General features: G+C 41.5%; 1 protein-coding gene across 14 annotated transcripts in view; it reads left to right on the plus strand.

The window, feature by feature from the left end:
- ccdc88ab (coiled-coil and HOOK domain protein 88ab) overlaps positions 1-13,786 on the plus strand; it is a 97,115-nt gene that overhangs the window by 34,784 nt on the left and 48,545 nt on the right. For all 14 annotated transcript variants that reach the window (XR_013487941.1, XR_004500862.2, XR_013487943.1 and 11 more), the window contains exon 4: positions 2,136-2,205. Coding sequence is in view for 9 of the 14 variants with exons in the window: in XM_078160991.1 (XP_078017117.1) it covers positions 2,136-2,205 (70 nt within the window). In the remaining 5 variants the exon portion in view is untranslated. The remainder of the gene's footprint in view (positions 1-2,135; positions 2,206-13,786) is intronic.

The following is a 13,786-nucleotide window of genomic DNA, read 5'->3' on the forward strand; positions in this document are numbered from 1 at the left end:
TACCACCCCATTCTCCACATCTTCCTCTGTAAACCAGTGGTTTTCCACCTCTGCATCAAATCAAACAGCCAACAAAGGCAGAGACGACCACAGGTTCCAGTCGCCTCTGCTGCAAGCCCTGATAAGGAGGATATATCTGAAGTTGTGTTTGCAACTGTACTGAATAAATTTCCCCTGACATGGAGAAACAATGAGACATGTAGATTCGTTAAACAACACATGACACATCATGTACAAACATAAGCATGTGGCAGGAAAGAGGAACTGAATCATGGTGCAGAAGAAAACCTTGGAAGAGGAGTTACAACTCGTCCTAACATACAGCAAGTGACCGAACTGTGGAGGATGGAGGGCCAAAAAGTGTTGAGATGTACTATGAGTGACAACAATATTCTATCAAGCCGTGAGGAATGGCTCGGTGTTGCTCTGAAAATACGCTGCAGGTGTGCAAAGATTTGGAAACACTTAAACAATCTGATGCTGCTCGCTTGTTCATATTTTATCCAGTTAGGAAGAGTTGTTCGAAAACATCCAAACATTGCATTGATGTATATACATGGATATGGTATTATTGACCATAAGGCTGTAGTTGTCATGTTGGGTGCTTGTCACCCTACTTTCAGAGACAAGGCTCATTGAGGTGCTTAATTTCAGACAAAGACAGCTCTGCGTCTTTCCACAGATTAGTGAGAAAGATGATGTGTTGCTTGTAGAAACGTCTATGACATAAAATTTTGAATTCATTTGCAGTTTTAATGCAGCGCCTAGTCAACTTAGTGGGTTTATTGTTTCGAGAATGCTTGAAAGTGGCACAGATGTGGCTCTATTTTTAACCAATCAAAACCACCAAATGATGTCAGATTTCCTGCCCCCCTTTACCTCCATGATGAGGTAATGCAATATGTATAGGGCAGATGGTTATGGTGGGAGGCAGGGGGCCTCACCAAAACCCGTTACTTATATAAGCCTCTTTGTCATGACATCAGCAGTAACCTGCATAGAGTAGTCAAACTATCGGGTGCGATGAGTTCAATCTGCTCTCTGCCATCAGGTAGACATGAAATATTCAAGTCAGGTGACCTTCATGTCCTTTCTGCTCGAAGAAACCAGCCTTCCTTTTCAACGCAACTGTAGTTTGGACTGCTCTAAAGGTTAGGACTGCAAAAATATTTTGGCAGGCTGTTGATGAGTCACATCCTCCATTTATAATGCACCACCATGCCAAATGTTTGTTTTTACTTTGCATCTATCAGCTTGGGCAAAGATTAGGCAATATAAATATGTAAAGACATGAATTTAAGTAATTTGTTGTTGCTGGTCGCTTGTTTGTGAACTATTTTCAGTGCCCAGAACCAAAACATCAACACTAATTAAGTTATGCCCACCCTTACCCACTGTGTGTCTGTACATGTGTGTGTACATGTACAGCATGTGTCTGCCTGAGTGTGTAAACTGCAGCTCATGGTTTCATTTTGGTTTTCATGATTGACATGTGAATGGAGGGGGCCCTGCAGCAAAACCCACACCAGCAATTTAACCCACATAAATACCACTGTCACTTGCATCATCTCACACACACACACACACACACACATATACACATTGTATAACACCACCAGTGCACACGAGGCCATCACTCTTGTCCACTATAGGAGATTGATACTGTTTTGCTGTCCCCTTGGCTATCTAGATAATCTTTTTAAGTCGACACCTCGCCCACACTGTAACACCATTAAAACTTATACCTCCGGCTTGCAACTCACTGTTAGTGTCTTTTATTGGAGATAATATTACAGTCAAATACCGGCAGCCTTTCACACTGTCAAGGCCCTGAGGATTGTCTTTATAGTGTTTATAATCTTACTGTAGTTCCGAAACCTGTCTTAAATGATGATGTGCACTGGAAACCTCTGATCTCTTTGCATAAGTACACATGTGGAAGGCTGAAATGTTTTTCATAGTGAGCTCCTGTTTGGACTAACAAAATCCAACACTCAGAAACCTCCTTTGAATAATTAGATCAAGTCATTTGGGCTCAGTTAGTGTTGTGTAAATTGTATTTCTCCATTTCCATATGTGAAATTCTTCTCAAATGCTAAACAGCAATCTCTCTTTTTTATTTCTTTGTGTAACAGGAGACTCTCCAGCAGCTGGTGATGATGCCTTTACCAAACGTGCTGGTGCTGGGCCGTAACCCTCTGACTGGTAAGTGTCAATGTACCAACATTATACAGAATACTAGAATACTTTGACCATTACTGTGCAGGTTTCAACTTGAGTGATATTGGCACACAAGCAAAACTAAATATGATCCATATCTGCTCCATACATTCCTCTAGTTGAATCACATGAGCAGAAGGAGTTCATACAGTTCACACGGAGGACGCATGCAATTTTGCACTGCTTTTGTCCTGTCCGTTAATTAGGATTGCAATAACAGACATATTTTAATTATACAATGCTTTGATGTGCCAAGTGACTTCCTCTCTGGCTGTAGATCTCATTTTCCAGCCACTTCTTTTCTTTGTTTCTCCATGTGCTTAATAATGAGCTGCCTATTTGACCGTCATTCATAACCCACGCCTTTGAAAAGTGGACTTGATGGCAGAATTAAAAAGGACTTAAGTGAGGAAAGTGAAAAAGCCTGATTTTATTGTTAAGGTGGTGGGAAACTGACAGATTAATGGGTTCGTTTCAAGGTCAAAACAAAAAATTTTAGTCACATAAATCAAGGCAGACAAAAAAATTCAAGCTGTTAATGATGCTAGAATGCTGTGAAACCAGAACAGTAACAGAAGCCCCTTTTACATGGACTGTTCAAGGCGGGAATGTTGAATTGTTTTTTCGGCACTCTGCATAAAAGGTACAATCTTGGAACGGGGGGGATAGAGTTGTTGTGCCTTTAAGCCAGCAGTGGAGGTGGAAATAGAACTGAATCGACATCTGTGCCGAAGGGTCAGCTTGCCGGATGGGACCATGGATGGGACGGATGGGACATTTTGACAGCGTGTTATGTGTACGACCCACCGCATGGAGATTTAAGTATCAGCTAGAAGCAGTTAGCAGCTAACTCATAGTATTGAAGGGCCTTGATTGATCACTGTAGGACCTCTGTGTTGGTCTAACATCCCTGGCTACACTCTGTTCACAAGGGACAGAAGATGGCAGAATTAGAGATGGAAACAGCCTATGACTTAGAGTGTGTAAGGTTGACTATTGCCATTTCCCCAAATTTGTCCTTTTATCATAGTACCCTTACAAAGACCACCATCATCTGACATGTTTTATGAATTATTTGCACAACATTCTCAAAGAATGTGATTATGAGAAGGAGATAATACTCATGGGTGACTTGAACATAAGTTAGGGGAACAAAACATGCAGGAAAAAGCTTAAAGAGAAAAAGATTCAGTGATCATATTTCAACTGGACAGCACTGCAAAGTAATTCCCGAGAGTGAGCAGCATAATTTTACTTCTGCCATTGGCTGAATTGATTGGTCCAATTTGCTGTTCAGTGACGATATATAGTCTGGCTATAAAATACTGTTGACAGTGCTTAACAGCGTTACTGTGGTCTTTATAAGAGTAAACAAAATTGTGAAACGTCTTTGCCATGGCTTAATGAATATGTTTTTTTAGAAAGCAGCCAATGTCTTGGGATGGTTTTCTTACCAGTGGATATCAAAACCCTGAATAAGTACTGCTTAAAGTATCCAGGTTGAAAGTCAGCTTTCCCTAAAATAAAAGTATTAAATAGGAAAGGTATTCTTATGTCAAAAATGCCCTTCAGTATTTTGTGCATCTCAGACCAAAACTGTCTTATTACAGGGCACTCCCAAAATATATGTCAGTGATTTGCATCTTGGCTCCTGCGGCTTAATGAGTATCTAAGAAGACACATAAAAGAAAGAAGCGTTAAATTCATTTAACCATTTTGTAGCAAAGCTTTGACCCAGTAGTGCAGTGTGAAGTGTTTGCATTTCATGACAACGTTTTTGAGCAGCTTGACCTCTGCACCCTGACTGCTACTTGATATTCCTGTGTGACCTTGATGAAGCCACTGTGGAGATATGATAACTAGTAGCAGGCCAGCGTTTAAGGTCATGCTGTGCTCGCAGAGGAAATAAAAGGATTGTATGGATAAAAGGAATACTGAATTTTAAGGTTAATTATTGGCACATTAGCCCCTGCTGCCAAACTTTTGCTAAATCCACTACAAGGTCATTGGATTTGTGGTTTTACTTTTGGAAAAAAAGAAATTGCCCACACAAAGATTCATAGCCTTCGTGTACACCTCTTCAAATGTAATCATCAGCTCTTCAAAGTGAATTGTTTCCAGGCTCAGCTGGCAGATCGCGTTGAGGGATATCTGTACCTTTCTGAGCGGATGAAATGGCTTCTAAATCCCCGTCCTCTCTCAGCTGTCTTTGTTACACTTTCACCACAGCCATTGCAGCTATTTTTGGGTTTTCATCGCTTTCCAATGGTCACAGTTACCTCCTGAATTTTCATACGCCCCCACAGGCATGAAGGGTAAACAAATGCACAATAGCAGGCTGCAGCAAGTACACACACACATCTGACTGCATTTCTGTTTCATGGGTGGATAACTTGGTTGTTGATTTACCTTGCAAGTAAAAAATCTACCACTGTTCTGCAGCAGACACAGCAAAAACAAGTTTTTTTTAGTATTTTTAATGGGTTATTTTAAGTATTTTTTCTACTACTAACGACCATCTGCTTCCCATAATTAGTCACTCTGAAGCCTAGAGGGATTCTTTCATGAACACAACTCCCGAAATAATGTCTAACTGTTTGAATCTCCCAGCAGTACATTTCTGCAAACCGACTGCATGTACAGCGCCTTGAACATCCTCCAGATCTACAGCCATACACGTCTGAAGTGAATATAAATCAATTCTAAAGTCGACCCAGGGCAGACGAGAGTGGTGGGCAGCTCGGAGCAAGTGGACCAGAGCAGGCAGAAAGCATTAGACTGCATTCCTCAGGGTCTCTTCTGCCCTTTACCCTCTAGCTTGTCAGATAATCATTCAGTCGGTCGGACCAGCGGTGGCTGTGGAGTCTGGCTCTCTGGCTCAGTGGCTGCCAGCTGAAAGTCATTGGCCATGTGGCTTTTATTATGCTCTCATTAGGGGGCAGGGGACAAGTCTGTGTGTGTGTGTGTGTGTGTGTGTGTGTGTGTGTGTGTGTGTGATTAGTTGGTAGATGGGGGAGGGGTGTCTTCAAAACAGTGAACAGAGGGAATGCACTGTAGTAGACCCCCAGGCTCTGATTTACCTTAGTCTGCCTCACATATACACACAAAGTGATATGCACAGACACACACTCCCTTGTGCATGCAAGTCTTGTTTAATGAGTATGCTTTTATGCACACACACACACACACACACACACACACACACAGGACCTCCTTTGTTTAGTCTGTCTTACAGACTGTGCATTCTCAGCAGTGATCTGTTCTCATCTTCTGAAAACTTAAGTCTTCCCCTTCAAAATTTGTCTGTGACTATCAGTGTTAGTCTCCTGCATTTATTACCATCATCGTATAAATAATGTCAGTCTGCAACAGTGATTTAAGCACAAAAAATATTCTGTCTCTCTATGAAGGAGACTTATCAGGCTATAAATGCATTTAAGGAATAAATATGGCCAAACATATGGATGACATATTTTAAAACATGGTTTTACTTGAATCACTTCCCGAATAGCAGAAACCATTTCAACAATATAAACGACAGGAAAGACAACTGTTGACAGCTGACAGAGAGGGGCTTGACAGTAATATGTGTGTGTGAGTGTGTGTGTGTGTGGGGGAGTAGTTCATGAAAAAAGTCAGGCCTGCTATTTTTGCTTGGAAAGTTAAACAGTGTTCCATGTGTGTAGGCGAATGTTTGGTGTGTCTGTTGACATAGTGTTGTGGTGTCTACTGTCTCCATAAGAAAGAAAAGAGTAGACATAGTTGTTTGTGTGTTAAGTGGTGGGTTGGCTCAAAGAAATATGAGGAGAAAACAATGAAGATAAACAAGAGAAAATGCCAATATGCCTATAATTGTGCCTCCATGCCGACGATAGCCATGGCTGGAGGCATTAAGTTTTCAGGTTGTCTGTCAGTCTCATTCTTGTGAATGCGATATGTCAAGAACTCAACTATGGCACAACTTACCACTTGGACTCAACAATGAACTGAAGAATTTGGTGGTCAAAGATCAAGGCCTCTGTGACCTTGCATCCTTTGCAATCTCGTGAACAGGATATTTCAAGAAAACCTCTAGGGAATTTACTTAAATTTGGTACAAATGTCCACTTGGACTCAACGATGAACTGATAAAAATTTGGTGGTCGATGGTCAAAGGTCAAGGTCACTGTGACCTCGTCTCTTATTCACATGAATGCGGTATTTTAAGAACCTCTTGAGGTATTTGGCACAAACGTCCACTTGGACTCAACAATGAACTGATAAGAATTTGATGGTTGAAGGTCAAAGGTCAAGGTCACTGTGACCTTGTCTGTCTTATTCACATGAATGCTGTATTTGGTGTCAATTTGGTGGTCAAAGGTCACCTCGCAAACATGTTTTTGGCCAAAACTCAATAATTCATACACTAATTATAACAAAATTTCACAGAAATGTCTAATGTAATAAAATTATGTGGTGACATTATACAGTACAGGCCAAAAGTTTGGACACACCTTCTCATTCAATGCGTTTTCTTTATTTTCATGACTATTTACATTGTAGATTCTCACTGAAGGCATCAAAACTATGAATGAACACATGTGGAGTTATGTACTTAACAAAAAAAGGTGAAATAACTGAAAACATGTTTTATATTCTAGTTTCTTCAAAATAGCCACCCTTTGCTCTGATTACTGCTTTGCACACTCTTGGCATTCTCTCCATGAGCTTCAAGAGGTAGTCACCTGAAATGGTTTCCACTTCACAGGTGTGCCTTATCAGGGTTAATTAGTGGAATTTCTTGCTTTATCAATGGGGTTGGGACCATCAGTTGTGTTGTGCAGAAGTCAGGTTAATACACAGCCGACAGCCCTATTGGACAACTGTTAAAATTCATATTATGGCAAGAACCAATCAGCTAACTAAAGAAAAACGAGTGGCCATCATTACTTTAAGAAATGAAGGTCAGTCAGTCCGGAAAATTGCAAAAACTTTAAATGTGTCCCCAAGTGGAGTCGCAAAAACCATCAAGCGCTACAACGAAACTGGCACACATGAGGACCGACCCAGGAAAGGAAGACCAAGAGTCACCTCTGCTTCTGAGGATAAGTTCATCCGAGTCACCAGCCTCAGAAATCGCAAGTTAACAGCAGCTCAGATCAGAGACCAGATGAATGCCACACAGAGTTCTAGCAGCAGACCCATCTCTAGAACAACTGTTAAGAGGAGACTGCGCGAATCAGGCCTTCATGGTCAAATAGCTGCTAGGAAACCACTGCTAAGGAGAGGCAACAAGCAGAAGAGATTTGTTTGGGCCAAGAAACACAAGGAATGGACATTAGACCAGTGGAAATCTGTGCTTTGGTCTGATGAGTCCAAATTTGAGATCTTTGGTTCCAACCGCCGTGTCTTTGTGAGACGCAGAAAAGGTGAACGGATGGATTCCACATGCCTGGTTCCCACTGTGAAGCATGGAGGAGGAGGTGTGATGGTGTGGGGGTGTTTTGCTGGTGACACTGTTGGGGATTTATTCAAAATTGAAGGCACACTGAACCAGCATGGCTACCACAGCATCCTGCAGCGACATGCCATCCCATCCGGTTTGCGTTTAGTTGGACGATCATTTATTTTTCAACAGGACAATGACCCCAAACACACCTCCAGGCTGTGTAAGGGCTATTTGACCAAGAAGGAGAGTGATGGAGTGCTGCGGCAGATGACCTGGCCTCCACAGTCACTGGACCTGAACCCAATCGAGATGGTTTGGGGTGAGCTGGACCGCAGAGTGAAGGCAAAGGGGCCAACAAGTGCTAAACACCTCTGGGAACTCCTTCAAGACTGTTGGAAAACCATTTCAGGTGACTACCTCTTGAAGCTCATGGAGAGAATGCCAAGAGTGTGCAAAGCAGTAATCAGAGCAAAGGGTGGCTATTTTGAAGAAACTAGAATATAAAACATGTTTTCAGTTATTTCACCTTTTTTTGTTAAGTACATAACTCCACATGTGTTCATTCATAGTTTTGATGCCTTCAGTGAGAATCTACAATGTAAATAGTCATGAAAATAAAGAAAACGCATTGAATGAGAAGGTGTGTCCAAACATTTGGCCTGTACTGTATATCAGAAAGGTCAAAGGTCAACTTCACTGTGACGTCATATTCTGGAGAGAAAAAACACTTTTTTGGCTGTTAATCAAATCTCAGGAACAGAAGGGGAGACATTTGGTCAGATACTGAATTGGTGACTAATCTTGGATGCTCACCTTGAAACTGTGCTAGTCGTATAGATCTTCTGTGCTGCCGGGTTGAAGATGTGTGTGAAGCATCCATGTTTTCGCAGATGTGGATGTAAAGTATAAGTGCAACTGGACTACTGCGCGGAGGCGTACAGCTACAAGGCAGTGATTCTACTTTTTTGTATTTTATCGTTTTTCTTTTTAAGATCATCATATAAATTACTAGGGATGCACCGAAATGAAAATTTGTGGCCAAAGCCGAATAATATTAAACGCTTGGCCGAATACCGAATATCGTTGTTTAGTTTTTCATTAGTTTTTGCAGATGAACCCCCTCCAGATTAGTGTTGTCACGGTACCAATATTGGGACCCACTGTGCAATACCAATGAAAATATCATGGTTCTGAGTAGTATCACGATACCACAGCAAAAATGAGGCAGATGTGCCTTTTGTCATTTATGCAAAGATAAATCACTTTTCTATAATACATCAATGATATTTCGATGGAATAAATTAATTATTGACTTATTCATACTTCAAAAACAGCATCGATGAGTGATGAACATAGGGGGGATCAAAATAAAATAAATAAATAAAATAAGAATCAACCAGCCACCCTCCTCCCCTGACAAGCCCCTTCATAAGTAACGAACAGTCCCTAAAGTGCGGTGAGGTTTGTGGGCCGTGAACAGCTTGTATCTCCTCTGACACGTCACATACCTGTGTTCGGCTGGCTCGGCTGTTCAGGTAGCTACTTCTGGGCAGTCCACACACCAAGAGGAGGATATTATTGGAGCCGACTTATCCGTCGCCGGTAAGCCGATGGCCGCCGTATTTGACAGGAATACATTACTGTCTGTGTCTGTGACCCCCGTTCAATCCACAATCGGTGGGATTCGCCTTTCATTTCTGCTGCTGGTTGAAATCTGTAGGCTGCTCGCACAGCGTGCTGAATGATTTAAACGTGCAATATGTAATTTTCTGCTGCTAGGGGTCTCAAACCAAAACAATAACAGAAGACGGAGTTTGCCTATTTTGCTCGCTCAAAACTATTTTTAGTCGCAAATGCGAGTGCAGTGATGGACGGATCACCACACTGCCGACATTTTACTCCGCGCGTCACGGCACGCTGTTTGATTGCGTTATCAAAACACGCTGCTATTATTCAGCCTTGCTTTTAACTTATTCCACCAAATACCGAATGTGTGTTTTTTTTTCAATATTCACCCAAATATATTCGGTTACCGAATATTCGGTGCATCCCTATAAATTACAGTACGTGGCTTGTTCCATGTGAAATGAATAATCAAGTATAAATTCTCACGTCATTTTTTTTAAGCCGTTGGAATGAGACTGGCTTTGGCGCTTCAGTTTCCCGGCTCTCTCCTATGGCTCTCTCTCTCACAGACACAAAATTAAAAAAAAAAAAAAAGACACTGTGTGAGCAGGCGAGTCATGTGCCTTTGTATCTGCAGGACTCCAGGCCATGACTGTCTAGTGGCATTTTGTGACCATGGAGCACCGCTGCAACTTGCAAATATCCTAAACATATGAATTGGAGAGCTGGTAGTTTGTTTTCCACTCACAATAAATAAATCCTCATGTTTAACGGCATTGCTGTCACAGCTTAACTTTGCACCTACTGCTAACGTCTAACTTTTGAGGGGAAGCTTCAAGTTCATAGCAAAAACATCAACACTTCCTGCTCAAGATGAGTGGGTGTTTCAGAACAAAAGCACCAGTGGTTCCGCTTTGATGTTTTTAATTATAACAGTACTTTTATTTAACTTTACTGTAACAGCACTGCATTTAACTTTGTTATATCAGTATTTTATTTAACTTTATTCTAACAATACTTAAACTTTATTGTGACCTTACTTTATTTAACTTTGTTATAACAGTAGTTTACTTACTTTTTTAGTCGTCTACAGTAATTTAGAGGATCTTTCAGAATATTGAAGTATATTTTGTGTATTGTGATATAGCCTAAAAAAATTGCAATTTTATTTACAGGCCATATCACTCAGCCCTGAGTCAGACTGTGTAGCGTGCACTGTTGGTCATGACACTGACCTCAGCTCCATGCTGTCTGTCTCTGACACTATCTCGTCCTATAAAGCACAAATGCTCTGAAATAATCTCGGAATAAGGTTCAGCCAACTCTGTCCTCTGCTCCAGTAAGATGGGCTGAATAAACTCTGGCATGCCGTCAAAGCAATATCAGATTGCTTGTACCAGTTTCAACCCTGACATGCAAGTCATCGGGTCCTGAATGAATCTATTCATCGTGGCAGAAGATCGGGTTGTAGTAACTGACTGCACACACACAGAGCTACATATATTTATTTTTCTTATTATTCACTCACATCCTCGCACACAGATTAACAATGGCATCGCAGGAAGAAGGGTTAGTCACTGGCCGTCAGACCTCTTGTTTCCTGCTAGGAGGATAAAGCGGGGGGGGGGGGGACAGGAGGTGAAAAAGGAAGGCGAGATGAGTAAATGCAAACACTCATGAGGTGCGGATGATTTGTAACAATGTTGAAGGAACGAAGGAAGGAAGGGTGGATGCATGTTGCAGAGAATAAATGGATGGATGGATGGATGAAGTGAGCATGTGTGAGAAGGGAGGGAGGGAGAGATGATGCGGCGAGCAGAGAGACAGTTACGCCTCCTTGAAGCCCTCTTGCTGCTGCTGCTGGAGGGAGATTTCTCTTTTCTATTTTCAACCCTGCCTCTTTGCCTTCCTTTTGCTCTCTTTCTCTCCCTTGGTTTCTCTATTTCTATATCCCTCCCCTGTGTTTGTGTTGCCTGTGCTCTGTGGTGCTTTCCCTCTTTTGTCTCTCTCCCCTTCATCTCTGCCTCTTACCATTTCTCCCTCATGCTCGCCCCTCTCTAGCTGTATAAATTATTTATCCTGTGAGGGTCCTTATCTTTCCTACGTTGCTTCAGTAGATTTGCTGAGCTAAATCCCTTCCCTGACTAGAATAGGTTCTTATTCTTATGGCTTTAATAGTGTACCATTAAGCTCTGCAGCTGTAAGAATTAAGTTTTATCGGCCGTCATCCTTCTTGGTACAGTCAGTCCTCTGCAGGTGCAGTTACTTAATCAGTTTAGTTACAGCTGTTGCAGGGGAGGACATCATGAAGGCATGGGTATGCTAGTTTGATGTCTGACAATGGTGGGAGGCAAAAGTGTGACTATACATTCAAAAGCCCTGTTTTCACCATGCAGTACAATTAGGTAAAGTTCAGTTCGGTACAATTTTCCACTGTGAAAAGTTGTGGATGGTACAAATGGAAACATTCCTTACCATCCCCATTTTTGGTCCCCCCTCTGTTGGGGTACCTGATCTGGTACTAAAAGGTGGAGCTGTGAACACTGCAGTCTGTGGACTGGTCAGTAGCGGATGGTCAATGAGTTGAGTTGGGGCTGGTTTTGAAGCTTACTCTATGTATGAGTTGATGGCGTAAATCAATCAGCACACCATAAATTTCAGTGTGACAACTTTGACCATCACTTACCTATTTATTGTCTTTCTTGAATGACATATACTTTTAGTAATGGATGGATCTTCAAGTGTTTAAAAATATTTATTGATTTCGACCAGATTATGTGAACTGCATATATCTCAATCCTCCCTTGAAGAAAAAAAAAGCATCGTTCCTGTGGGCTCCAGCAACACTAAACCCCTGAGCTTGCCTGAGAAGGACTAAATGCACAAACCTGCTATTTTTAAATACCCCATGGAGAGAGACTCTCACTGCAGCCTGTTCTATTTTGTTCTGAAAATGTTGGTGTGCAGCCTCGTTCTGTGGACAATAAATGAGGTGCAGACTGATAAAGGAGGAAATACAGTGAGTGCTGGATGGAGCAGTGAGTGACAACAACCCCGCCCACATGAAAGAGGACTGTTTGCAGTAGAAATGCTAGGGTCTAGGTACCATGTCTGAAGGGTTACTGTTGGTTCCAAAGGTACCATACTGAAAGTGTTTGGTGGAAACAGGGCTAATGGTGGGGTGTCTGCATGTCTGCTGTCATAGAGAGGAGTGATGTGATAATCTTTGAAATGTTGGGATCATGATGCACACTTTTAAATTCAGCCATTCATCGTGTTACACGTGGTTGAACACACAAAAATTGACAGGTAGTTTGGCAAAGAATAACTAAAGTGATTTATTGTCATCTTGGGAAAATCAAAGAAGTTGTAGGACATAGCTCCAATGTCAGAATAGTGTGGGTGGAAATTGTTAGATGCCCTTTCACCTTCCATAAAGCACTTCTGTTAGAGGGTACTGATTACCAATACACACTACAGTGCAGTGCAAGACCCTGTGAGCAAAAAGTAAATGTTTTCTTTACATTAATTTAGCTGTAGCTGGAAACTTTCCCTGAGACCTAGAATAACAGAATTCACCGTCTCTCCTTGGCTGCACTGCAGAACAAATGAGATTACGGCTGAATTTCTGTATCATGACAGAAACATCCCGACAGCCAGTCTTAATGGGTAAATCAACAGTGAACTCACATACAGAGGAAAAAGGCTGCTGCAGAGCTTTAGTTTCCACCAGATGGAAGGAAAAGCAACCTGCTATGACATCACTGGTTGAACCGTGGCCAAAATACAGCATGAAAGTTCAGTCCAGAGAGCAACAGCAGCAGGTTTCCTTCCCTTATCAGTGTTGGTTTGTCCTTTAAACTCCTGGCTTGGGCCTAAGATCAAATATTAATTGCCATAAGTATATTGGTTGATAATATTGGTCTACAGAGACAGACCTTTTTGTTTAAGAGTAAAATCCTTTTTGTTTAACCAGAAGCAGCCCCAAAATCGCTATCGCCAAACCCACCACACTCCATTTAAATCAAGTGTAATTTTATCACTGGGAAACACACTTCATTTAATGTCAACAGAAACAAAACTCAGACAGAATATCTTTATTCATCTTTCCACTGTTCCAAGAATTACGACTTTGGTTTGGTTGAAATAAACTCACCCAATTAGATGTGAAAATATGCTGGCTCCATGCACACTAAAATTACTGCTTATTCTAGTGGAGTCTGGTGGGTTTGGCATTGGTGATTTTAGGGCTGTTTCTGGTCAAACAAAAATGATCTTACTCTGTAAATAAAGGTCTATGACTGAAGGGATCCTTCATGTAAATTGTCAGACACTTGAAACAATAATCTGAACATGTCAGTAGCAAAAACAAGCACTTTTAGTGGACGTAAATTGATATTGAGCAGTGAGCATGCCCAGAATGGTTACACTGCAGCCTGGATCAGCCAGTTTCAAAAATTGTATTTCCCATTAGTCACTCAGACACAAGAGCATGGTAAAATTGGGTCCATA

The sequence above is a fragment of the Epinephelus lanceolatus genome, chromosome 17, assembly GCF_041903045.1.
Source record: "Epinephelus lanceolatus isolate andai-2023 chromosome 17, ASM4190304v1, whole genome shotgun sequence".
Classification (NCBI taxonomy): Eukaryota; Metazoa; Chordata; class Actinopteri; order Perciformes; family Serranidae; genus Epinephelus; species Epinephelus lanceolatus.